The sequence below is a fragment of the Vairimorpha necatrix genome, chromosome 7 (genome assembly GCF_036630325.1).
Source record: "Vairimorpha necatrix chromosome 7, complete sequence".
NCBI lineage: Eukaryota > Fungi > Microsporidia > Nosematidae > Vairimorpha > Vairimorpha necatrix.
Genome location: NC_088822.1, coordinates 812,489 through 838,186, shown reverse-complemented (window position 1 = coordinate 838,186; position 25,698 = coordinate 812,489). Strand labels below are relative to the sequence as shown.

The following is a 25,698-nucleotide window of genomic DNA, read 5'->3' as shown; positions in this document are numbered from 1 at the left end:
ATAATTTTTTATCGAAATAGAAATTGTAAGTACCAGAAATTAACTAAATAACGATTGCTATCAATTATTGTATTTTCAAAAGTAGTGTTGACTTCTTTGAGATTTTTTTCCTTGTTTCAAACTCATCGAAGAAAATCAAAAAGGGAAATGCTGTAAAATAGAAAAAGTTGTTTATCTATTTCGTAAATTTAATTTTCGATTATAATAGATTTAATTCGTTATGTTTCGTTAGGTTGCTTCTGTTGTTGCGCCAAAAATACAAAAATAAATAACATAATTAACCTAGTGTGTTTTTGAAAATAAAGTTGTAGTTCGAATTCCAACGGTTAAATTCTAGAGGATGTAACAAATATTAGACAACGAAAGCATTTATTCAATATTGAGCTTAAAAAGTCTTATACAAGACGGTTATTTTTACAAATAATCAATATAACTTATCAAAAAAAAAAACAATAAAATTTCTTTTGAAAAAACTGTTAAAAAATCTTTAATAAGTTAACTTTTATTTTTTTGCAATATAAAGTCCTAATAAGTTTAAAAATATAAAAAAAACGTAAAAAAAAGGACTCCAATCTGATTGTATAAAAATTGCATCAAAAACACAATCTTTCGTATGTTTTTCGAGTTTTTTCGCTACAATCATAAATTCTTCTTGACTTTTTATTTCTCCAATTTCTAATTTTTTGTATTTTTTAATCATATGGTCTTTTTCTTTGAATTTTCTGAAAATAAAATCAACGTCATTAAAATCTTCCACATAGTCCAAAAATATTACAAAATTAATTCTGTCTTGAAAATCTGTTAAACATTTTAAATATGTATAAAAATCTTGCGGATATTTTTTATATGGATTTATCAATAAAGTTATGTCTATAACTCCATCTGCATTCCCATTTAATGATTCTCTTATTATATCAAAACCAGTTACGTGTGGTAATAAAACTTCTGATGGGACGAAGTCCCGTCCGTCAATTAAACAAGGATTTTTTTTTATATATTTTTTTGTCACCTGAATACTTTCAGAATCCAGATATGTTCCCTCAGGAAAAATGAGAAGATCGAAATTTCCATTGTCTTTTAATCTTTCTATTCCTGTTTTTATGATTTCTCTGTCTACTTCGATTCTTCGATTTAAAAAAATATATCCGAAATATTTCATTCCATACCCAAGTAGAGGAATGCTCTGTAGACTGTCTTTTAAAACAATACAAATATTTTTGAATCTTTCCAGTCTAATAAGACTCGTCAGGATCATCAGCCAGTCGAATTCCGATAGGTGGTTTGAAATAATAATATTTTTTGATTTGTTCATTATTTTCGGGTTGTAACAAATGAAAATTGGTTTAGGAAAAAGGTAAGACAAAGCGGATAAGGTAAGATGCATCCAAATACGTTTCAAAAGTCTTCTACCATGTTTTATTTGTAATATTGAAAAACACAACATTAATAAAACTAGTAAGATTAGGCCTTCTATGTAGTATATCATGATTAAAGTAAAAATCATGATATTTCCAAGTTTCTTAATTTTTTCAACCGCCATGAAAAAAAAATAATTTTTTTTTTATATTTTTAAGGAGAATTTTTTACCAATGTAATGAAACAAAAAAATGTTTTATAAAAAACAAAAACACTTAAAAAAAAACATAAATTTGAATACAATTATTTAATCAAGTAAAGTAAACAAGTTTAGATTTCTTTCTGGCTAAAACTTCCAATATTCCATCCATAAAATCATTTTGGGAAATTTGATTTTTGTCTTTCCTTAAGGCCGCCATTCCTGCTTCAACACACACTGCTTTACATTGTGCGCCATTAAATCCTTCAGTACTCCTTGACAATTCGTCAAAGTTTACATTATTTTCAATATTCATTTTTCTAGAATGAATTTGTAAAATTCTTTTTCTTCCTTCTGAATTTGGCAAAGGGAATTCGATTTTACGATCTAATCTTCCACTTCTCAAAAGTGCAGGGTCGAGAATGTCGACTCGGTTTGTCGCCGCGATAATTTTGACATTATCGTGAGATGTGAAGCCGTCAAGTTGATTTAATAATTCCAACATAGTTCTTTGGACTTCTCTGTCTCCTGTTTTATCAGAAGCAACTCTCTTTGTACCAATGGCGTCTATTTCATCTATAAAAATGATAGTAGGAGCCTTTTCTTTGGCTAGTGCAAATGCGTCTCTTACTAATCTCGCGCCATCTCCAATGTACATTTGGACTAATTGAGGTCCGGCCAACTTTAAAAATGTCGCATTTGTTTTACTCGCACACGCTCTTGCCATTAAAGTTTTCCCTGTTCCGGGCGGCCCGTACATGAGCACACCTTTTGGAGGTTTAATTTTCAATCTGGCAAATCTTTCTGGGTGCGTAAGGGGAAGAACGATGGCTTCATTTAGTTCTTCTATTTGTCTTTCTAGCCCTCCTATGTCCTCATAAGTCTCATCGGGCTTAGTGTCCAACTCCATGGCCTTGACCTTAGTGTCATAATTTGGAGGTAATTTCTCAAAAATAATATTAGTTTCCTTATGAAGCGCCACTAGTTCCCCAGGTTTTAATTCGTTTTCATTCACCAAGCCCAACATAGGCAAATAAGACGTGATTCTAGTGGACGTATTTACGACGCCATTTCCTTCATCAAATACTTCCACTACATTTCCAACTAGATAAGGAAGTTGTTTATTTATCCTAATTTTCTCCATATTTTCAGCAACTTGAGCTGACTTGGTAGCAGTGTCATGTTTTATATTATTTACTCTGCTTTGAAGGATTCTTGTCTCAGAATTTATCAATTTTGTTCTTTCAACTATTTCTTCCAGGCTTCTATTTTCTACATCAGCGTCATATTTCTTTAATTCTTCGATACTCATAAAAGGGTTAAGAAAAAGAAAAACATTAAAGAAATTGTAGTTAATTTTAAGAAATAATCATGAATTTAAAACAAGCTAGTCAATTAAAGTTTAAAAATTTAATTTTTTAAAAAATTTTCAGAAATGTTTTATATTATGTTTTAATTTGCTTGATCGATTTTTTTCTTTGCCAAAATATAAAAAAACATTATGAAAATCTCAAAACTTTGATTTTTTTTAACCCTCAATGTCAAAAACAAATCAAATCAACACACCCGACCTAATCGGCAAAATTGAACACAAAAAGAAAAATTTTCAGGAAGAAATTCAAAAAATTTTAAAAACATCAGAAAATTTAGACAAAATAATAAAAAAAATTTACAAAACAGTCGAGCTCACGCAAATGGACGCCACTGAAAAATTTAAATCTTTTATTGAACCAAAAAAAAATTTAGACGAATTGTCTAATTTCTACGAAATTTTCATACAATGCGACAATGATTTTCATGAAATTAAAAATAAAAAAATTCAAATTACAAATTTAGATCAAGCTATTGAAAATTTAGAAAATTGTAGAATTTTGTGTAAAAATAAAAAATCACTAAATTTTTATGATAATATTTTAATAGTAAAAAAATTATTACAAGAAAATGAAGAATTTTTAACTTCTACAATTTTTAAGTTTGAGATTGTGTTTTTTAAAAATCTTTGGGAAAACAAAGACACCGAAAAGTTGAGTAAAATTTCGGAATTTCTAATGGAACAAGAAAACAACAAAGATTTCCTTAGTAAATATTCTAATGAACTATTTAATAAGGTCTCTTATAGAGACATAGAATTCAATAAATCGAAATTACTTGAGAGATCTTCGAATATTGACGGGTACCTGGACGAAATAAATAATTACAACATTAAAGTACTAGGAGAAAAATATGGACAAAGTATAAATTTAGGACTAAATAAAATCTTAATAATAAATTTAACAAAGATAATTGGCGACAATTTACAAGTAATAGAAAGGGAAGAGAAACTTGAAGATGTGCCATTTTTAATGGAATTAAATAATAATTTGAAACACAATGAAGAAAAGAGAATTAAAGAAGTGGAATCTTTATTCGTCTTTAAAGATCCCATAAATAAAATAATATGTAATATTTTTATTACCTACGGAGATGATGTTAACAGACTTGACAGGCCCAACAAATATTGCGACGTGGAACATTTGGCTTTAAACTTGAGAAGAGCTTTGGACTCAATGAATAGGTACAAAATATTAACAAATGTATTTTTGAGAAATTATGGGCCGATGTTCAAAATCAAAACACTGGACGAATGTAACGAAACATTCACAAAAATGCTAATGATAAAAATTTTAAAATTTTCTGAAACTTTGCCCGATCTAAAAAAATATATTTACTTGATTAACAATTTGTATACTTTACAAAATTATATAAAACCTGACCTGAGGAATAAAATCCAAGATTCTATTGACAATGTAGTAAATACATTTAAAACCGAATTACAAAAAAGAAACACAGACAAACTTACTTCGTTTATAGATTCAAATATTGATGCTTTTAAAACTTATTATTTGCCTGATGAGATCAGAATTAAAGTCATAAATTTTTTTAAAAAATACATTTGGGAAGAAATAGCGAAAAAAGATTATAAAGGAAACATCGACATACTAAATGATAGTATAAATAACATGTTTATAGGAAAATAAAAAAATATTAAATTTTAATTTATAAATATAAACTCGGTAAAAATACAATATCTCTTTTTAAAAGCTTAGAAGCTTCTTCGAATTTATTTTCTAAATCTTTATCTCCGATTAAAATCGTCGCATTGACCATTTCTCTGCAACATTCGTCTAATCTGAGAATTAATCTTACAAAAGATCCTTCAGAAATTTGATACTTGTTGACAATGCTTTGCAAGGATTCTTTGTGGCACCAGTCTAAAACTGCTTGCATTATTGAGAAATTTAATAATTTAAACGGCGGAATAAAAAAATCGTCAATGTCTTTCGATAATTTTTCAAAATGATAAAGAAGGCGAGAAACTCCTTCGTCCAGTTCGTCGGAATATTTAAATTCGTCGATTTCTTCTTCAAATATCATACTTGAAAAAAGTGAAACTATAATTTCAGGCGAAAAATTTTTAAATTCATTATCAAAAATCATTTCAGTAGATAAAATTTCATTTACTGTTCGTATTTCGGCCGCAACTCTTCCTTTAAGAGTCACGTGTTCATCAAAAAAATTATTTTTTACAAGAAACTTGATTCTATTGTTATATTCGTCGATCATATCCAAATTATTAATACTATACTTGAGTTTTATTCTTGCAATTTCTTCTTGAGCTGATAAAAATTGTACAGTGTTAACATAATGTTCTACAAAATGCTCACAATTCATACATTTTAATTTTGTAAGATGGTCGTAAGATTCTTTCAATTTTTTTAATAATAAAAAATCTTCTACATTTTTTAGTTCGTAATCGAACCAAGGCTTGCCATCTTTAAGAATGCAAAAAATTTCGGAAATCTTAAATTTACTCAATTTTGATGCTTGATAAATTGTATGGGGAAGTCTTAACAATTCCTCGCTCATCAGCAAATTATTTTTTAAATTTAATTGGGCGACCAAATTTTCAATATCTTGATTTTCTTGTTTTATGACGGTACACGATCCGTCTTCATTGATGTTTTTTATTTGAACAACGTCATTGTTGTAAAGCAAAACAAAATCATTTTCTTTTGCTAGTTTATATTTCATTAGAAGCTTTTTATTTGACTCGGCAATAAATTTTAAAATTTTTACATAAGAAATTATATCTTCACAATCTGGTTCGCTAATTGTTTCTAGTTCTACGAGGTTGTACAAATCTTTGTTTTCGTTTTTTTGTTTAAAATGTTCTTTGTAGCTTTTTTTCATTAAATCTTCTACTTTTACATTCGATCGTAAAGCTATGAGAATTAGACCGAAACTAAGTCTGAATTGACTATTTAGAGAAATAGGAGTACCCTCTATGACTCTTTTAATGGAATGAAGGCTCGGGACCTTTTCATCGGCGATTAATACAGTTCCAATTCTATCCATTCCTCTTCTTCCCGCTCTGCCACTCATTTGCGTGTATTCGCCAGTAGTCAAATTTCTAAAATTATCGCCGTCAATTTTGCTGAGAGAAAGAAAAGCTACACATTTCGCGGGCATATTCACGCCCATAGCAAAAGTTTCTGTGGCTATTAAAATTTTTATCAAATTCAAAGAAAATAAAATTTCTACACATTCTTTTATAAAAGGCAGAAGAGCACCATGATGGATCATTATGCCTAAACTTGCGTATTTCTTCAGCTTAAGTACTTGTGGCAAAGATCTATCCACTTCGGGTAGTTGCTCTAGAGCCTTACGTAGAAATTCGTTGATATCTTTTTTTTCTTTTATAGTCGTCAAATCCAAGCTGCTCAATTCTTCGAGTAAAGTTTCGCATTTCCGTCTAGAAAAGCAGAAAAATATTGACGGGACCAACTTTTTTCTTACTACAAAATTTGCTAACTCTAGAACTCTAAATCGGCCAGTCGGCGTATTTTTCTTTGCGTAGGGAATAATCTTGGTTTTTATATTTGATAAAGGCTTTACATTTGGTTGATCGGAAATTGAGTAAACTTCTCTGTCCGAATAAATCAAGTGTTCTAAAGGAACAGGTCTTTTGTCTGTTGACATAATATAAATTATTCGATTATTTGTTCTGCCTACCCAATCACTGAATTCTTTAGAATTTGGAATAGTAGCACTAAGAAGTACTAGAGTGATGTGTTTAGGCATCATTATTATACATTCTTCCCATACTACCCCTCTTTCTTGGTCATTGATGTAATGTACTTCATCAAATACAATGTATCTAGTATTGTGTAAAATGTCGTTATTTTTATAAATTAAATTTCTAAGAATTTCAGTGGTCATAATTAGGCAATTTGCTGACGGATTGACTTGTACATCTCCAGTGATAATTCCCACATCATCAAATTTCTGCTTAAAATCGTAGTACTTTTGATTGCTCAGTGCTTTAATTGGACTTGTATAAATTGTTCTTAAATTTGATTTTTCTGATAAACAAATGGCGTACTCGGCCACCAAAGTCTTTCCTGCGCTTGTGTGAGCAGCAACGAAAACAGATTCTTGTTTTGATAAAAAATAAAAAGACTGTTTCTGAAAATTATCGGGAGTAAAAGAAATGTTAAGAATTGATTCATCTACAACTTCGGCGTAGTCTTTTGGTATCCAGTTTTTGTCTACATTTATAGAATGTGTGACTTCTTTATAATTTTTTTTTGCATTCATTCTAGGGTTTAATAAAATAAAAATTTACCCCCAAGAGACGATTCTCTTGAGAACGCTTTATCTCTTTTTGTTATAAAAAGCAGACAACAGTTCTCAAACATTTTTTCTTAATTTTTTATTATAATTTAAAAAAATATCAAAAAAAGTTCTTTTGAATTTCCTATATATAAAAATTATAGTCTTAAAAATTGCTTTTAAAAAAGACAAGGTAAGTGTTCTCTGCTTTTGTAAAAATAGATACAATTGTAGAAAGTGCAAGAAATTTTTAATTTGAAAATTCGAATTTTTGATATGTCAATATTCTAATTATTTTGTAAAAACAACCGCGTGTTTATAATTCAACAGTTTTTGTTTTAATTGTAAAAACGGCACTGTATTATTTTTAAGATATGAGCTTATTTTGATGTCTTGTCATTCTTCTTTGAAGTTCATGTCATAATATTTCTTAAGCAAACTTGTCTTTGTATTTCCAATACCAGAAATGTTTTTGACATCTTTTTCAAGATTATTGAAAAAATCTTTCAAATTATGATAATTTTTTAAAATACAGGCCGAATCCGTTGTGTTGATTTTCGGCCAAGAAGTTAAGAATGTTTCATATGATTCTTCTTTTCTTCTAATTACATTAATAGATCTATTTTGATTAATATCCAATCCTTTTAAATATCTCGCACATTCCTCATTAGAAAATCCCAAAATGATTGTCGCGTCAAGTTTATCGTACAACTCTAAAAGTGTAGATGAAAAATTTTCAGAATCTACATATAACAGAACAATACTCAATTTATACGGTTTTAATTTATTTAGTCTCTTATAAATATACTCTGGTTTTGTACAATGAAATCTTAGAGATAAAAATAAAACTGATATCGTATTATTAATTTCATAATCTGTCGATATGTCTTCTATAAAAGAATATGAAGAATCTGTCAAATATGAAATAACGTTATTAGCGTATTGTTTTTTATTAATTTTGATCATAGGGGATATAAGAAAACATTTCATAACCCCCTATGAACTACAAGTTGCCCGGTGAAACAATCTGCGACGCAGATGAATTTATCAAAGGGCATGGTACGCAAATTAAAAACGACCAACTACTTTCATCATATTTTGGAATACCAAAAAACATTAATAAACTTGTTACTGTTGTGCCGAAAATGTTTTACAGATACACGCCGGAAATAGGCGATGTTGTCATAGGAAGAGTAACAAGTATATATAATAAAAAATGGAAAATAGAAATGAATTGCATTTCAGAAACTACTCTAAATTTATCATCTATAAATCTGCCTGGTGTAACTCAAAGAAGAAAACTTGAATGCGACGAAATAATGATGCGCGAATTTTTTAATATTGACGATTTATTAGTAGCCGAAATACAAAAAGTAAATAAAAGTGGATCTGTAAGTTTACATACACGAAACGAAAAATATAGAAAACTCGAAAAAGGAGTCTTAATAAAAATGGCTGCATCAAATGTTCCAATAGTAAAAACAAGATTTTTAAATTTTTCTGATGTAGAAATAATTATTGGGTGCAATGCCTACATTTGGATAGCACCATTGCAAGATTCCTTAGAAACAACTAAACGTGTTTTTACTGTAGCAAATTATTTAAAAGATTGCATTTCAAAAATGAAAATACCAAATTTTGATAAAATATTTTAATTTTTTGAAAAAAAATTTATTCCGCGTCATTTATGATATTTTCACACTCAGAAACTTCCAAAAAATTCTCGCCTTCTTTTCTTTTATTAATTCTGAATTTCAGTGCTACTTGTTGTTTGTGCAAGTTATTTTTGTAAAATTTTTCTAAATTTTCACCTTTAAATCTCAATCTAATAAGATCATCTTTGGGAATATTTATACATGTACCATTTTCTGGTTTAAATACAGGAATGTTAAATTTATCTTCAATTGTCTTTTTTAAAATATTAATTCTTGATTTTTCTCCATGAACTAACATTACATTTTTTGGTTTACACATGTCAATCAAATTTAAAATGCCTTGTGCATCTGCGTGAGCACTAAATGCTAAATTTTTAACTTTTATATTAATATGTTTTACTTCTCCCAATATTTCTATTTCACTATCTCCATTTAAAACCTTGTCGCCCACTGTTCCTTTAACACAATATCCAGGAATTATTACAAGATTTTTAGGATCTGAACACCATTCTTTGAAAACTTTAAGCGACATGCCTGAATGTAACATTCCGGGCGAGGCAAAAAGTACCATAGGAGTATTTAAATCTAAAAAATGTTTCTGGAAGGTAGAAATATTTTTAAACTCAAATACATTATAATTTATAGCACTATTTTTTATAGTTTCATTTGTGTAGCTTACAAATTGTTTGTAAATATTATTTGCTTTTTCAGTTAAACCTCCTGAAAAATATATTGGAACTTTCAAGTTCATTCTTTCCCAGTGCGAATCAAGTAAGAGACAAAGTTCTTGAGCACGTCCTAAAGCAAAAATGGGAATAAGAACTTTTCCGCCGTTTGTTACACAGTCTAACACAGCTTTGAAAAATTCTCGCTCCTTGGATTTTCTACAATCTCTAGTAATTGAACCATATGTGGATTCTGTAATAAGTAAATCTGGTTTTAAACATGGAATAGAAGCGGCTCCTAAGTGTCTATCGGGCGTCATATTATAATCACCAGTATAAACAATACTCCTGTTACCCACCTTAATGTGGAACATAGCTGCCCCTATAACGTGGCCTGCATAGTATGGCGTGATATAAAAATCATCGTCGTGTTTATAAGTTTCATTAAAATTTATAGTTATAATTTTTTTCATACAATTTAAAATATCTGTATAAGTAAAAAAATTACCATCTACGGTTTTAGGGGACGAGATCTTCCTGAAATCTTCTAATAATAATGGTATAACGGCTTTGGTTGGTTTTGTCATGTATATTGGACCATCAAATTTACAAATTTCAGTAAAAAAAGGCAGAGCCCCCGTGTGGTCCAAATGAAAATGAGAAATAATGATACAATCTATAAGTTTATTATAATCGCCAGTTTTACTTAATACAGAAAAATCTGGAAATCTTCTTTGATCATTAAACCCCATGTGCATACCACAATCAAACATAACAGTTCTACCTTCTACATTAACAATAATACAAGATCTGCCTACATCTTGACCCGCACCCAATGGAATGATTTTCATTTGGGGTCTAAAAAGCCGTTAAATTTAACGGCTTTTTAATATTAATTTTACAAGTAAAACAAAATCCAAAACCATGTCTCAGACTGAAACAAAACTATTTAAAAAAACAAAATAGGTAAACAATATGAATGAAAATTTCAATTGGTTTGAAAATGATATCGATGCGGAACTAGAGGAATTCGAACAAAGTGAATACAAAAGAAGCACATTTTCATTCTTGTTTGATTTACTCTCCAGCCAAATAGGTTATGTATTGTTGTTTTTTGTAGGATTAAGAATTATATATTTTGTCTTTAGAATGTCTAATTTAAGTCTTTTCGGTATAGATTTCTTCATTTTGTTAAACAATAGTATTTTTATATTGGGTTCGTTCGTTTTTATTTATGTTTTAGTAAAATGCACTGTCTATGTTTGTTTAAATGTCAGAGTGAATTCAATGTTGGAATTCATTCTTGGAAGTTATAGATTAATCATCTTATCAATATGGAGCCTTGTAAATCTATCTTGGTTTAAAGCAAATATGAACGACGTATTAGGTTGTTATTATTATTTAAGAGCGTTTTTTGCATCTGTTCTAGTAACATCAATTGCATACAATATAACATCTGTAATAATGATCTTTTTTGATAGATATTTCGTCAATCAAACATTAAAAGCAAAAATTAATGATGTAGAAAAAACTGAAAAAATAATATCATCAATGAAAACTTTCAGATATGAGATAGGCTCCTCTAGTAGTGTCGGAAGTCAAAATTGTCCATGTCAGGATATTTATTGTTATGATATGTCTTCAAGTTCACATTTGGATAATTTAAACGACCGGAGTTTAGAAGATTTAGATATACAAAAAACATATTTGGATATTCCAGAGCCAGAGTTACACAGTATTTCTGATGCCAAAACATTGGCTAAAGACGTATTCGTCAAAGCAAGTGGAAATGGTAAATCTCTTACAGTTGATGAATTTAATACTATTTTTGCAAATCCACAGACAGCAATTAATGCATTCTTTTATTTTGATAACGGAATTGACAAATCTATAAAAATGAAAACTTTTCATGATACTATAATGACTTTTTATATGGAAAGAATATATCTTGAAAAAAGTGTTCGCCGTGCAGAAGAATTCGTTTCAATTATTGGAACATTTTTTAACGTTTTTGTTTTTTTCATTCTTTGCCTAATTTATCTGATATTATTCGGAGCTCCGCTAAAAGAATTATTGGCACTTGCACTAAGTAGTGCTTTGGCTTTAAATTTTATTGCAAGTGGTATGGCTACAGATCAATATTATAACTTTATGATGTTACTAAGTCATCAATTTGATGTGGGAGATGAAGTAATAGTCGATGGCGATGAATATAAAGTATACACATTCGGATTGACTAGCACGTCATTATTGTGCGAGAATGGAGGCAAAGTGAAATTCCTTAATTCGGAATTATGGAAGAAGAAATTAATTAATATGACAAGAGCTCCTGAAAAAATATTAGTGTTTAAATTTTCTCTGAATCCTAACATTTCGCATTTTGATTTTTCGGCGTTGAAACTAGAAATCCATAATTATGTAGTTTCTAAAAGATTTGATTTTCTTGATACTTTCTCATTGCAAGCAGAATCTGAAAAAAATACAAGTATTGAAAATTTAGAATGTTCTCTAATCCTGAAATGCAAAACATTTAAAAACAAAACTAAGAAATTTAATCTTAGAGTCGAAACAACACACTTTTTGAATGAGATTATTAAAAAATATGCAAATTAAAAATTTTAATATTATTTTTTATAAAATTTTTAGCAACGTTTATATTTACCTAGGATTTTCTTACATATTTATTTTTTTAAATGAATATCGTCTTAAAAAAAAAGTCAAATTAAAGACTGCAAATAGCTCATGGAATTTTATGCCAGATTTTATTATATATTTTACTTTAAAAAAAATATTTAGTTTTATTTTTCACAACATGTTCTTTATATTTATTGAATAAAATAAATAAAGGAATCATGTAATTAATATTGAAAAACGTATCGAATGCCCCTTTCCAAAACAAAATAACTTTTTTTTATAGATTGATAGTTTTAATTTTTTTATATCAGTAGATAAAAGATATATGACATCTATATAATAAGTTCTGACAGTTATTACATAGTTTCATGTGAAATTTTTTAATAATAGTTATACTTATTGACATATAACTAGTTTTTTATTTTATGCTATCAGAAGTAATTGATTTTAGAAACTAAGTAAAAACAGTCGTCGTTTTCTAGTGTCATAATTACATAAAGTAACTGTTTTCATTAAAGACATTTTTTTCATAATTCTTTTTCACCCAACAAGCATTCTTGAAATACTCATGTTAATATTGTTTTGATCACATTAAATTAGGCCAAACATACCAAAGCGACCTTTTCGGCATTTGAGCATATTTTGTGGATTTTTATCCCAAATGTAACAGTTTTATGGAAATACTTAGTTTTTTTAATATACTAATGTTTAATAAGCCAAACACTGTCTTGCGACATGGCATAGGAAACATTGTGTATGAATTTAAATATTAGTTAAAATCCTTTTCTAAATTCGATCTGATGAATCTAAACATCTTAAAAAATTATTTTTGAAAAACATAAAATTTTCAATTATATATTGGATATTTATAAAGCTACGATTAAAAAACAATTTCAAAAAAATTGAATATTAATATATCACGCGCACAATGTTTAATCAATGTTTAATCAATTTTAAATGCATGTCTTGGCTTGTTTTTATATATCAAATTTTGGCTGGTTTAGAATTTGTTACATATATTATTATATAGCCTTAGACATCTTCAAAATAAAAGTTATATTACCTAAAATAATTGTTTTAAAATTTAAAATTTTCTTGTGTCAAACCAGTCTGCAATTTTTTTTTAAGATTTTATAAAAACGTTGGTAATCTGGTAAACAATTGTTAAAAATTTTCATGTATAAAATTTTTTGATATAAATCTAGGAACGATTGATATTTTAATCGCAATAATATACATTAACCCATTAAATCCATTTAAACATTTTAATTATTTAATCTTCAGTTGATAACATTTTATTGTGTACAATCTTTAAATTTTTTTGTATTTATATGTGGAGTTTTTTTCGAAATTGGTCTTTACTGATTATATATTATTAATATAATTAAATATTTTGATTTACATTAAATTTGACAGAACATCATATTTAGATGAATAAAAATTGCTTATTTATTTAAAAATTCTTAGTAAATATGCACGACAATAATAATCCGTACCAGGTTAAAACCAAAATATCTGAAAATTTTGCTTTATTTGTACCATACCAAGATTAGGAAATTATGAATTAGAAATAAAAAAAATATTTTTAGCCACTTTACACAAATTTATAAACTTAATTTTAGATTCATCTGTTACATCTAAGTTATAAGAGCACAGTATTATTCTTTTATTCATAAGGCCTAATTCGTTTATTAAAATTTATAACTCACATTCTCAATGATATTGTCCTAACACTTGAGCTCTTGTTCATACAATTTAAAGCAAAGAAATGAAACAAGAAACCATACTTAATATGACATTAAAAATTCGAGATATTTTTTGTCATCCTATCATTAAGAAAAAACAAAACACATAGAAATTCAATCTAGACTTTTGTCGTAGTAAGGAATAGAATACGGGACATTGTGGGTTTATGGGCGCTAAAAGCTAAATCTTACTGATCGTAGCGTTTCTTTTCGTGAAATAACAATTGACTTTTGAATAAATTCATGAAAAGTCCATACAAATTTTTTCTTTACAAAGTTTTTACACAAATTATATTCGTAATGCATATTTATAGCTATATGATATGCTTATCAGACTTACTTTAAGAAATTATTTCAAAATTGTTTATATTAATTTAGTTACAACGCAAAGCAATATCTATTATTTTACATTGCTAGATTTTACTGTTTAAACATTAATTCAAGAGGAAGTGGTTCCTAGAATAATTAGGTATGTATGTAAATATTTTCTTTAACATCAAAATTTCACCATTTCGCTAATATTAACTCTATGCAGATAAGTGCACAATTTATCTGACAGTCATTAGAAATTTATAAGTTTTGCATTTACAAGTAAAATGAATATATATATATATATATTTGAGATTGTAATGGACTATTATTTTCTTAGTATGTTTTTAAGTTATTATATTAAACAAAGAAAAATTATAATCTATTTCTTTCGTTTACAAATTAATAAGCTCAAATTAGTGTCCGAACGGAAGCATATAACGACAAGAATCACTAAATGGGTTAAAGAAGCTCAGGTGAGAAGACAGGCGGAGAATAATTCAGAAAAGCTATAAAGAGATCTAATTAGAGGATGTCTGAGTTAGCTCGAGAAGCTGATATTAAAGAATTGCGCATAGCCTAAAAAAAAGAACATTGAAAGTTAAGATCCCACATAAACTAAAAATAAATTAATAAAATTAATAAAATTCTTTTATGTGTTTGTATTAAATTTTTTTTTGTCATAAAGTATTATTTTTACAATATTCCTATCACGAAGGCGAAAGTGCTAAACTTTATATAAAAGTTACTTGATATCATTTGTGATGCAAATTATTGTACTCAACCGATCAAAAATTAATTAGCTTTTTTGTTTTTTCTAATTATTTAATATATTGTTACTATATAATTATGTTTATTTGTCAGCTAATGTACTTTAATAACCCGCAAAATTGTTTTACGGATTAAATTGGTAACTTAAATATAGAATCGTTTATTTGTTTGAAGAAACGAAAAAAAATGAAACACGACAAAAGACGCAAAAAAATGATTAGAGAAATATTTTAATTTATTCAATCTTTATATTAATTTCAATCTTCATTTCTTCAATTTTTTTTAGTGCTTCTTCTAATTCTTCTCTGAAATATTGGTAAATTCCATTTATAGTTCTTAAGCGGTTATCAAAGTGTTTGTTTTCATTTTCCTTATAATCATAACAAACAATTTTCATAAAATAATTATGTGATGACTTAAATGCAAAAAAAAAATCTGAAAGTCTTTCTAAAGCCACTTTTATTTTATAAAACGAATCTTTTGTTGGATTTTCTTTTATGAAATCATTGAACTTTTGGTCCAAAAGAAATCCAACATTGCATAAACAAAGTGATTCATTATACTTGATAAATGCCATCAAAATCTTTTCGTTCCTTGATTCTGTTAAATATTCCAGCATTTGGGGCATTTCTTCTCTAATTTCGTCTCTTATTAGTACTATTAAATTTTCTAATTGTATAGCCCTTCCTCTCAAACTATCATATTCGTTTATTATACTGTTTTCAAAAAACAGCGAACTGCAGAAAATAGTATTTAGAAAGATTAAAACATTCATTGGGGCTAAAAAATTATTATATTAATTTATTAATTTTGAAATACCCTAAGTGACACTAAAAGAAAAAAATTATGTATCTTGTCATATTTAAATTGATATTTTACATAGTAGAATGAAGTGATTTTGGTTTATCTAATAATATATATGGTCAAATTGAAAACAAAATATTTTTGCTGATATTAATCTGCTGGTAAAAAAAATTGATTAAGAACTAAGAAATTTTGCCTTTAGTATACAACAAAAGAAAAATTATTTATAGCATAGAATGTGTCTGTTTGAAAATTTTAGTCAACTTTCCATTTTACAATATATTGCAAATAACTTATTTTGTCATAATAAACAATAAAGCATTTACAAAAGCCGAACAACATTTTTTATAACTATTTGCCTTTATTGATTGTCTTCGGAGTTCTAGAGATTGACATTCAGTTTTTGTGTATTAACAACAAAAAAATTATTTATACCCCCCTTTCCCCCCAAAAAAAAAAGAAAAAGCAAAAATTAATTATATAAATGTATAATAAACAATTATAAGTCAATTGCAAAGGTTTAACGTTTACATCGCATTTAATCGAAATGCATTACAAAAATTACATATTTATCAAATTAATCCATGCAATGACATTTAGAAGCAAGGTTTTGACGCATAGAACAAGGAGATTACATCATATTCATATAAAGTGAGCAGATAAATAAACATACAGCATTGCATATTTTAAAAAATAAGAGATGTCAATCAATTTCGGAAGATACAATGAACGTGCGATCAAACCATTTACAAATACCATATTATGGACAAAAAACTTATATGTGATTAGACAGCGCAATTTAAGGTCAGAATATCTAAAAACAAAAAATTACTTAAGAAATACGCAAAGACAATCATAATCTAAAGAATTATTAAACAGAGATCATAAAAAGAGGATATTTGATGATGAATAGTTCGATTGTAAAGAAAACTCTGGAGAGATATTATAAACATTGAAGTCATTCCGATAACAAAAATAAAAAAATATACATCGTCTTTAAATAACTACACAACAACCAATTATTAAATTATCTAAATTTTAAGTCAAACTGTAGTAATTACATCAGAAGATGGGATTCGGACCCTATCACGAAGCCATTACGCAAATATATATAATCCCTAAACGAAAATTAAAAAGTGCGCGAGTTGGCGAAAGGTTTTTACAAATTCCAAATTAAAGAACATATGGCAAACAAACTAAGAAAAAAAAATAGAGAACATTAAATGCGTGTTATCGAACGAAACTAGCTTCTCAGGATAATTTATATTCAAGTAGTCTTTAAAAATTCTATTAATAAAGAGTCAGAAGAGATTACAAAAATCAAGAAGTACTAAAACTACCTGAAAGATGTATATGGAAAATATGAGAAGGGAAAGAGACTTTTAGACGAAAAATGTCTAGATGTAGGTTTTAATTTTTAATTTGGCAAATATATTGATCGAAGAAATATGATTAGAACTGAATTAATAAATATGGGTGATTTGTGTTGTATCTGCTTAAATGCACAAAATAACATATAAATACATTGTAATAAACAATATTTATGAAAAAAACTGTACACGAAACCTCCTTCCCAACACAACGCAAGAAAAATCTACGGAAACAAAGTTAAATAGGTAATAATCAATAATTATCGACGTGGATCAAAGTAAAACAAGTAGAATATATATAACAGAGGATAACTACAAAATGACTATGGTGTAGCGACATTTTCGAAAAAGCACCAATAAAGTTTTATATCAAATAATATTAACATATAAGGAGAACCCTATCTCCTATTTCTTTGCCCGCATCATGAGACTTAATGAAATACAATTATATTGAGAGTATACTCTAAATTAAAAAATAATTGGCATCATAATTTAAGGCTCATAGAAATTAAAAAAAAAAGCTAGCGTTTAGAAGAAACAATCTAAGATAATGTTTGCTTTTTGACATTGTTTTTTTTCCCTTTAAGTATAAGACATTAAAACTCGCGATAATTTTACGTTTTTGTACATGTCTGAACCAAAACAGCGTTATATTTATAATATGCCTTGATTTTTTATTTTTTGTGTTTAATATATTTTCCTAAATCTATGTAATTCTCTTTTTTTGTGATGATTTTTTTACTGCTAAAACCGAAAACTAAAGCTATAATTACAAATCAAACATATCAATACTTATCTAGAGATTTGAATTTTATCTCGTTTTTTAATTCAAGCTTTGAAATGCTAATAAAATCAATAATAATGTATGTGTTTTTGGATAGTTTTAATTTGAAACTATTAAAGACACATATCTATGAATAAAACGAATGATTATTGCCTACCGATCATCTCTTTTCTAAATCATTTTTTTTCTTTTGTATTAAAGTGAATTTTCTTGTATGAACATTGAGTGCAATAGCAGCAGTAAGATACCAATAATATTATATTGTACATTGGAGTTTAAATTAACCTTGTGTTATTTTATCAAATGCATGGGATGTTATGATCCTAAAATACATCTATTGATCAATATATCACCAATAGACTATATGTTCGCGCCTTTCAGTGTCAACCTTACGCCGTCTTTCAAAAACTATTGGTTTAATTTCTTATCTAAAAAAATAAATAAAATAAAAGACGTTGAAATAAACTAGTTATACATAAAAATAGAGATTGATACAGATAAAAGCTATTGTGATAATTTCAAAAATAAACTAGAAAATGATTTAAGACAAGGCTTTTTTAATTTCTCAATTCTAGTCGTAAATTAAGACTTATTTTTTTCGTAGATATCATAATCTTTTCTAGCTCTTCCACAAAAAAATTATTTATTTCATTTATAAAGTGCAAGGATTCGTAATCGCATCTATCTCTGTTTTTCGTATATGATCTTCTTAGCCCTTTCATAAATTTGTAATGAGACAACTTAATAGCAAAAATGTTACCCTCTAATCTATCTGTAGTTCTTATTATTTTAATAATAAAATCTTTTGTTATATTTTCTATATCGAAATCATCTATTTGCTTCCTTGCGTATGTTTGGTAGTCAAATTGACAAAGTATAGCATATAGCATATTAAATGCATTTAAAAAAGTTTTGTTGGTTGATTCTGAGGTAAATATGTTAATTTTGTTGTAATTTTGACTAAATGTAGTTTTTAGTAGACTTATTGAATTTTCTACCTTATAAGTAAGTTCTTTAATTTTTCTAACTCATTCATGATATTTTTTTTATTGAATGATAAATCGCATAAGATTATATTAATACATATTATAGCATTCATGGGGGATTAAATAATTTTTTTTTATAAATAGAAATTGAATTATTTATATTCAGTAATTACAATAAAAAAGCACTAAAACTTATATATAATACAAATTTAAATAAGTAAATTTGTTAAGTAATAAATTTATTTGTTGTTTGTCGAATTAGATTTTGTTTCTTTAAATGAAAGATATTTATTGTATATATGAAAAATAAACCATTAAATTATCTTTAAATTTGTTTTTTTGTAGTAAATATCACTCGTCTCAAATGTCTAACAATTTTTTAGCTAAATATTGCGTCATACATTTAATATGAATAATTTAAAGGAATTTATTTTAGTTAATAAAATGGCTGTAACTTCGAATAAAATTACCTTTAAGATATATATAAAACTAAAATTTTTTATAATTTTGAATTATACAACATTTTCATTTTAAATTGAATCCTTATAAAAAACATATTCAAATTGAAAATAATCAAATTAGTAAAAATAATGTGTTTACAAAAAAGACTTAAATATAACTGATAATCATGCTTAATGTATATAATATAAAAATACTAAGGTATATTTTATTCTATCTGAAGGGTCAGAAAATAGAATATATTAAACAATCTACTAAAAATATTACATGAATGTATACATTGTAAATTAATACGTGATAACTTATATTGTATAGGTTAACATCTTTCTAACAAAAAATTACAACGCCTAATTTTATAAAATAGTTTTGCCAATTATTCTTATGAGAGTACTAAAAATTTTCACGACTGAGATCAGTATAAGAGAAGAATCGACTTATGATAATGCCGACGTTAAAAAACTATTATAGACATTAATAGCTTCAGATCGTAATTGATGATAAAAACAGCATAATTTACTCTGCTTTTTGATAATACTAGTACAAATAGTAAAGACATTCAATATCAAATACATTTATGGTAGTTCCATAATAATTATGTTTATATTTTTAAATATGCTTCACACTCGCAAAAAAATCAATACCAATCTGCATATGAGGAAATATTATGAAACTTATTAAAGCACATAAAAATCACTTATATGTATATATCAATTTTTTATCACGCAATAACTCAAGATTGATCCTAAAAAAATATGTCAAAATTTATTAAGTTGCAAACAGACAAAAAAATGTATTAAGATATCATTGTAAAATCTTAATGCTTTCCGTTTACATTTTAAAAATGTATTATTGATTGTACAGCATAAGAATTTTTTTATATGTAAACTCGAGCCCCTTGGTGTCAAAAAAGTCAGTTGTCGTTTCCGTTATGACACATGACATTAATTAAACAAAGAAAATAATCACATTCTTGAATGTATATAGCATGCAAAAAAAGATAAAAAACATTAATCTTGTTCATTGGGGCAAGGAATAAAATTATTTTTTATTATATTAATATTGCGGTCTAATTTTTACATAAAATTATTAATTTCATTTAAGAACAAAAAAATTAATTTAAATTTAATATAAATTAATTTTTTTTAGTTATGCCCCAATGAATTTTTTTATCTTTCTTAGCATAATTTTATGTGATTCATCATGTTTTGAATACAATATAATTAAAGAATTATATAAGTTGGAAGATCTTACTTGTATGGTACAAAATTCAATTTGCCTATTAATAAATAGAATAAAACAAGATAATGATGAAATAGTCAATTATGTCTCGGAATCTGATAAAAGTATAATTTTAATGTCTTACCGTATGTTTTATGAAACTCTAAGTCAGTTTGACGAGAATATTTCACTAAAAAAAGAGATAGAAGATTTTGCAACACAAAAAATTACTAAAAATTCAATTACTAAGATTTTAATGTCTATAGATAGATTTGAAGGGAAAATATTTGTGATACAATCGTCCTTAAAAAAATTTATGCAGAATATTAATCAGTTATGTATACAGGATGGGAATATGTATTTTGACGATTACTTTATTGGTGTAAGTGGAATAAATATTTTCTTTTATGAAGAAATAGAAACAATACTGAAATTAACTAAAAAAATAAGTATTAGGTTACGAATAGAAAAATACAATTAAACCCTTATTTTACTTGAAACTATGTTTTATTACTTATTTGTGGTATTTCTAATTTAAATCTTTTATTTAATAATCTCATTCAATAAGTATTATTTTTTATTTCTATATCATAATTCATACTTATTATTTTGTTTGCAAAATTTATAGTTTTAGTATATAAATTAAATGTTTTTAGCGAAAGAAAGATTAAAAAATAATTCTAATGTTAATCAATCATAAATACATTATAAAATTTTGATTAATTTTAATTTTGAAAATCATATATATAATATAAACGTCGATTTTTTGCATATGTAAAGGCAAATTGATGTATATTTAACAAATACTTTTCATAGTGTTATTATTGTATTCGTTAAATAAAATGTATAATTATGTTTTTAAAGCTTATTAATACAATAATTGGAACTATAACAATTATATTTAACACATTTTCAAATAACATAGTAATTAATCAGTTATTTTGTATATTACAAAAAACTTAACATAAATAATAAAAATTAAACGATAGCGGCACATTAAAAAAATGTATTTCATATTTTTTATATCAAGTTATATATACAAATCTACATTCAGTTATTTTCAGTAAAATCGAAAAAATTAAAAACTTATGAGTAAACTGTAAGATCGTTGTTCTATATAAAAATAAATATTATATTGTATATGATATGTACTCTTTGAGAAAAAACAACAATAAAAAAAATTAAAAATTATTTATCATATTAATAAGTGTTAAAATCGAATCTCCCCTCTTTATATAGATTTTGAGGGCAATATATATTAATCTTATAAAGTTTAGATTACAATATTGGCATTATATAAGTAGCGTATTTAGAATTTGTTTTTTTTTGAGTTTAAGAAATGAATCGAACTTATCTTTGAGAGTAATAACGAAATAGTAAAGTCATTAAACATTATTATGATAGGAAAAACTCATAATGTATACGTTCTTAATTAATTGAAATGTTTTTACTAAAAATCGTTTTAGATTAAATATCGGATAGAAAGCCAATTACATTGTATATATGATAAATATTTTTATTTAAATAGTATTGCAAAGCACTGTGTGCTTAATATATGGCTTTATCTTAAATTTTTTGACATACAATATGGCCATTTCATCAGCACATGTTAGATATCATATTCGGGTCCCCTTATCTTTTCTTTTGCGTACCACTAATGTGATCTAGTTTCTTAAATCTTGATTCGTTATGCCAACTCGGACAATTTATATTGGTTGAATGTGTTTAACAAAAAAAAATATGTATAAAGAAACTGATAAATGGGATGGACAAAATGTAAAGATGAAAGATAATATTAAATTGATTTTTGTTATATGTAATTATCTCACAATAATCAATGCAACTATTTTATGAAAATTGACAATTTAGTTCAAAATTCACTTAAACACAAATGCAATGTACAAGATATTGATATTATCAACAAAAAAATAGAAATTATGATTTCGAAATAGAAAAACTGTGAAATTTTACCATTAATAGGAAGCATTACTAGAAAAGTATAAATATATGCTCGTTTATTTAAATACAAGTTTAAAGTAATTTTAATAAATAATTGTATATTATTGTCTGTTATATAGTAAATAGACAATACGAAAATGAGCCATGCCGATATTCAATTATAAGTTCACATATAGTCCAGCATGACATAATATTGTACCCTTAAGTTCGTCCGAGCAAGTAGAGGAGAAAGACTCTTTTAATAGAAGTACATACAAACTATATTATTAAAAAGCTTTATATTACAAAATGCCGCATAATAATACCCTAGGATCGCAACCTAAATAGAATTAACTACGTTATACAGAGAAATTACACAAAAAACATCCTGAACTGTGAAAGCTTTTAACAACTATTATCTACATTTATGTTATAAATATAATATGACAAAAAACTTAGCAACAAATACCTTAAAAAACATTTAATTGCTATAATGACAATTCAATATTGTATAAAGTTAGTGTAAAATGTATAAAAAAGTATGATATTTTGTTTATATCATCTTAGCTTTTCTCTTTCCTGTGGTTATTTGTTTGCTGGAAGGAAATATCGTTTCAAATTTTTTATTTGGTTGTTCAAAAATCTCGAACACCTAAATGCATCTAAATGATCCCAAAAAATCATATATAAATAAAAGGTGCATCATTTTGTAAAGTAAGATATTTTTACAATTTTTGTGATATAAAAGACGCCAATCATTCCAGCAAATATGTTATCACGTAATAATATGTTTTGTTTTACATCGATTTATTAAAACAAGCAAACTATGTTTTTTTTATTAATTAAAAAACATTCATAAACATATATAATTTTTATATTAGTTTTTATTTACTTATTTTCATCCATTGTTTTTATAGTTTAAATATTATTTTTTTTTAAAAGTTTTATTAGTTGTACTCAATTTTTTTAAAAATTTCTATAGAATCTAATAAAATATGAAAATAGTTTATAAAATGCAAAACCATTAATATTTTCAAAAATTTATTTTTCCAAAGGATAATAATATTTTTCACATATCTAAATTTACGGATAGAAAAAAAAACTCTAGTAGCGTAACCTTGTCAGATTGATGTCGTATTCTTGACTGTCTTATTGTCATAAAATTTGAGATGGGTGACATTTAATAAAAGCAGAATTAATGATGATTTTTTTGCAAATAAAAATAGAAATAATTCTCTTAATATAAATTTATAAAAACCAGTTTAAAAAAATAATAAATTGATTTATAAATTCTTAAAATTAAAAAAAAAATTCTCTCATATTTACACTCAATTATATGTTTTATTAATATCATTTAATATATTTTAATCATTTTTTTTATTTATTAAAATTTTTTTTACATCCCCATGAATTCTTTATTTTTTTTTAATATTATCCTGTGCGATTTATCAACTTTTAAAAAGCATACAATGAATGAGCTTTATGAATTGAATGGACTAATTTGTAAAGTAGAAAACTCGATAAGCTTACTAAAATTCACAATTAAACAAAGTTATGGCGAAATTAACAAATATGTTGTATTATCAAACAACGAAAATTTTTTAACAGCAATTAATATGTTTTATGAATCACTTTGTCAATTCGATAACAAAACATCACCAAGAAAAGAGATAAATGATTTTGATAAAGCAAAGATTTCGAAACGTTCAATTAATATTATGATAAGAACTATAGATAAATTTGAAGGTAAAATTTTTGCCATTAAATCATCATTGAAGTATTTTTTGATAGAGATTATGAACTTATATAAGGAAAACCGCATGAAACATTGTGACGAATGCTTAAACTTTATCAAAGAAATAAATAAATCGTTGATGAACGATATAGAAAATACAATGAAATTAACTAGAAAAATAAGTACAAACTTACGAATAGACTTGAAAAATTAAAAAATTGACTTTTTAATAATGTAATATTACATTTTTTTGAAATTATTACTTTAGTTTTTGTTTTTAATCATTTCTCTTTTTAGAGTATTATAAGCCATAAGTCGGCGTCTTTTATTTAATTTGATTTCCATTTAATTTTAAACAATAAAAAAAATCAACACTATTAAAATTTGCTGCAATTTCGAAACTTTTACGACGAATGCCGAAAATAATTTTATAATATAGTAATATATGTTAATTAGTCTAAGCTGGAAAGACCGTGGCAGGGGAAAAATCTATCAAATTGTTATTTCATTGCAAACCAATTAATTTAAAGTAGTAGTTATTTACTGCTTCCCTATTGTACTGCTTGTTTTTAATTATAAAGCAACCAAATACTTAAGAAGTAAAATTTTATGATTTATAGAGATGGATAATATTAAGGTACGTGGCCGTTTGGAACCCGCTTTGAAAATTTAAAAAAGGGAAAAATAAAAAAATTTAAAAAAAGAGACTTAGCGATTTATTTTAAAAAATGATAGAAGACGAATTATCCGTTGTTTTTTTTGAGATTTAAAAAGCCCAGAGGAACGGTAAAAGATCCTCATAGTGTTCGTCCTAGTTTATTCCATGTCTAGATCAAATATTTCTTTTAGAAATGAGCCAAACCCAATCGAATTATTTGGTATTGTGTCTCGGAATCGCTAGGGTTTACAGCATTGATGGAGTAATATACAGTCCTGTGCTCCATCTCTTTGCTTGTCAAATGACATTATATGGTACTTATTGATTATGATCATAACAGAAACAGGTTATACATTATCTTGTGTTAACTCAATGAAATAGCAGCATTTCTACTGGTTACAGAAACGACAAGGCGCACGCCGAATCAGAATCATATGTTTCCAAAATAATGTTTTCTTTGTTTTCCATGCATAAATTTATTTCATCACTAAAAAGCTCATCTGCCTCAACAAATTTTGTTTTTTTCCAATCTGCCATTTTTTAAAGAAGGGGGTCCTTTAAATTTTCAATGCGGGTTCCAAACGGCCAAAACCAAAATTAATTTATACTTTCTGTTGTTTATAAAAATCGTAACATAATTTAAATGTGGATAAAAGTCAAGGTTTTACATACTTAATTTATAAAATCGTAATAATTATTAAGACTTAGTATTATGAAAAATTATATAAACTTTACCGTCATTTCAAAAGAAAACCTTTAG

The 25,698-nt window shown here is 26.2% G+C and overlaps 12 protein-coding genes across 12 annotated transcripts; 5 read left to right on the top strand and 7 right to left on the bottom strand.

Moving 5' to 3' along the window:
- Positions 1-502: 502 nt before the first annotated feature.
- On the bottom strand, positions 503-1,540 carry VNE69_07155 (acyltransferase; the record flags this gene model as incomplete). Its single annotated transcript, XM_065474161.1, has 1 exon — positions 503-1,540. One exon carries the CDS (start codon positions 1,538-1,540, stop codon positions 503-505), a length of 1,038 nt encoding a protein of 345 aa, XP_065330233.1.
- Positions 1,541-1,667: 127 nt separating this feature from the next.
- Positions 1,668-2,867, bottom strand: VNE69_07154 (proteasome subunit RPT5 (RPT5); the record flags this gene model as incomplete). Its single annotated transcript, XM_065474160.1, has 1 exon — positions 1,668-2,867. The coding sequence occupies one exon, from the start codon at positions 2,865-2,867 to the stop codon at positions 1,668-1,670; it is 1,200 nt and encodes a 399-aa protein (XP_065330232.1).
- Positions 2,868-3,093: 226 nt separating this feature from the next.
- On the top strand, positions 3,094-4,572 carry VNE69_07153 (exocyst subunit EXO70 family protein; the record flags this gene model as incomplete). The annotated part of the gene is made up of 1 exon (XM_065474159.1): positions 3,094-4,572. One exon carries the CDS (start codon positions 3,094-3,096, stop codon positions 4,570-4,572), a length of 1,479 nt encoding a protein of 492 aa, XP_065330231.1.
- A 19-nt stretch (positions 4,573-4,591) lies between these two features.
- Positions 4,592-7,192, bottom strand: VNE69_07152 (ATP-dependent RNA helicase SKI2-like; the record flags this gene model as incomplete). The annotated part of the gene is made up of 1 exon (XM_065474158.1): positions 4,592-7,192. The coding sequence occupies one exon, from the start codon at positions 7,190-7,192 to the stop codon at positions 4,592-4,594; it is 2,601 nt and encodes an 866-aa protein (XP_065330230.1).
- A 411-nt stretch (positions 7,193-7,603) lies between these two features.
- On the bottom strand, positions 7,604-8,173 carry VNE69_07151 (Ercc1-like DNA excision repair protein; the record flags this gene model as incomplete). The annotated part of the gene is made up of 1 exon (XM_065474157.1): positions 7,604-8,173. One exon carries the CDS (start codon positions 8,171-8,173, stop codon positions 7,604-7,606), a length of 570 nt encoding a protein of 189 aa, XP_065330229.1.
- A 32-nt stretch (positions 8,174-8,205) lies between these two features.
- Positions 8,206-8,862, top strand: VNE69_07150 (exosome complex component RRP4; the record flags this gene model as incomplete). Its single annotated transcript, XM_065474156.1, has 1 exon — positions 8,206-8,862. The coding sequence occupies one exon, from the start codon at positions 8,206-8,208 to the stop codon at positions 8,860-8,862; it is 657 nt and encodes a 218-aa protein (XP_065330228.1).
- A 16-nt stretch (positions 8,863-8,878) lies between these two features.
- Positions 8,879-10,378, bottom strand: VNE69_07149 (Integrator complex subunit 11 (INT11); the record flags this gene model as incomplete). The annotated part of the gene is made up of 1 exon (XM_065474155.1): positions 8,879-10,378. The coding sequence occupies one exon, from the start codon at positions 10,376-10,378 to the stop codon at positions 8,879-8,881; it is 1,500 nt and encodes a 499-aa protein (XP_065330227.1).
- A 124-nt stretch (positions 10,379-10,502) lies between these two features.
- Positions 10,503-12,140, top strand: VNE69_07148 (mechanosensitive channel of small conductance (MscS1A); the record flags this gene model as incomplete). Its single annotated transcript, XM_065474154.1, has 1 exon — positions 10,503-12,140. The coding sequence occupies one exon, from the start codon at positions 10,503-10,505 to the stop codon at positions 12,138-12,140; it is 1,638 nt and encodes a 545-aa protein (XP_065330226.1).
- A 3,081-nt stretch (positions 12,141-15,221) lies between these two features.
- Positions 15,222-15,761, bottom strand: VNE69_07147 (putative SP-containing protein; the record flags this gene model as incomplete). The annotated part of the gene is made up of 1 exon (XM_065474153.1): positions 15,222-15,761. The coding sequence occupies one exon, from the start codon at positions 15,759-15,761 to the stop codon at positions 15,222-15,224; it is 540 nt and encodes a 179-aa protein (XP_065330225.1).
- Positions 15,762-18,501: 2,740 nt separating this feature from the next.
- Positions 18,502-18,834, bottom strand: VNE69_07146 (uncharacterized protein; the record flags this gene model as incomplete). Its single annotated transcript, XM_065474152.1, has 1 exon — positions 18,502-18,834. The coding sequence occupies one exon, from the start codon at positions 18,832-18,834 to the stop codon at positions 18,502-18,504; it is 333 nt and encodes a 110-aa protein (XP_065330224.1).
- A 1,711-nt stretch (positions 18,835-20,545) lies between these two features.
- VNE69_07145 (putative SP-containing protein) lies at positions 20,546-21,088 on the top strand (the record flags this gene model as incomplete). Its single annotated transcript, XM_065474151.1, has 1 exon — positions 20,546-21,088. The coding sequence occupies one exon, from the start codon at positions 20,546-20,548 to the stop codon at positions 21,086-21,088; it is 543 nt and encodes a 180-aa protein (XP_065330223.1).
- Positions 21,089-23,951: 2,863 nt separating this feature from the next.
- On the top strand, positions 23,952-24,494 carry VNE69_07144 (putative SP-containing protein; the record flags this gene model as incomplete). The annotated part of the gene is made up of 1 exon (XM_065474150.1): positions 23,952-24,494. The coding sequence occupies one exon, from the start codon at positions 23,952-23,954 to the stop codon at positions 24,492-24,494; it is 543 nt and encodes a 180-aa protein (XP_065330222.1).
- Positions 24,495-25,698: the final 1,204 nt, after the last annotated feature.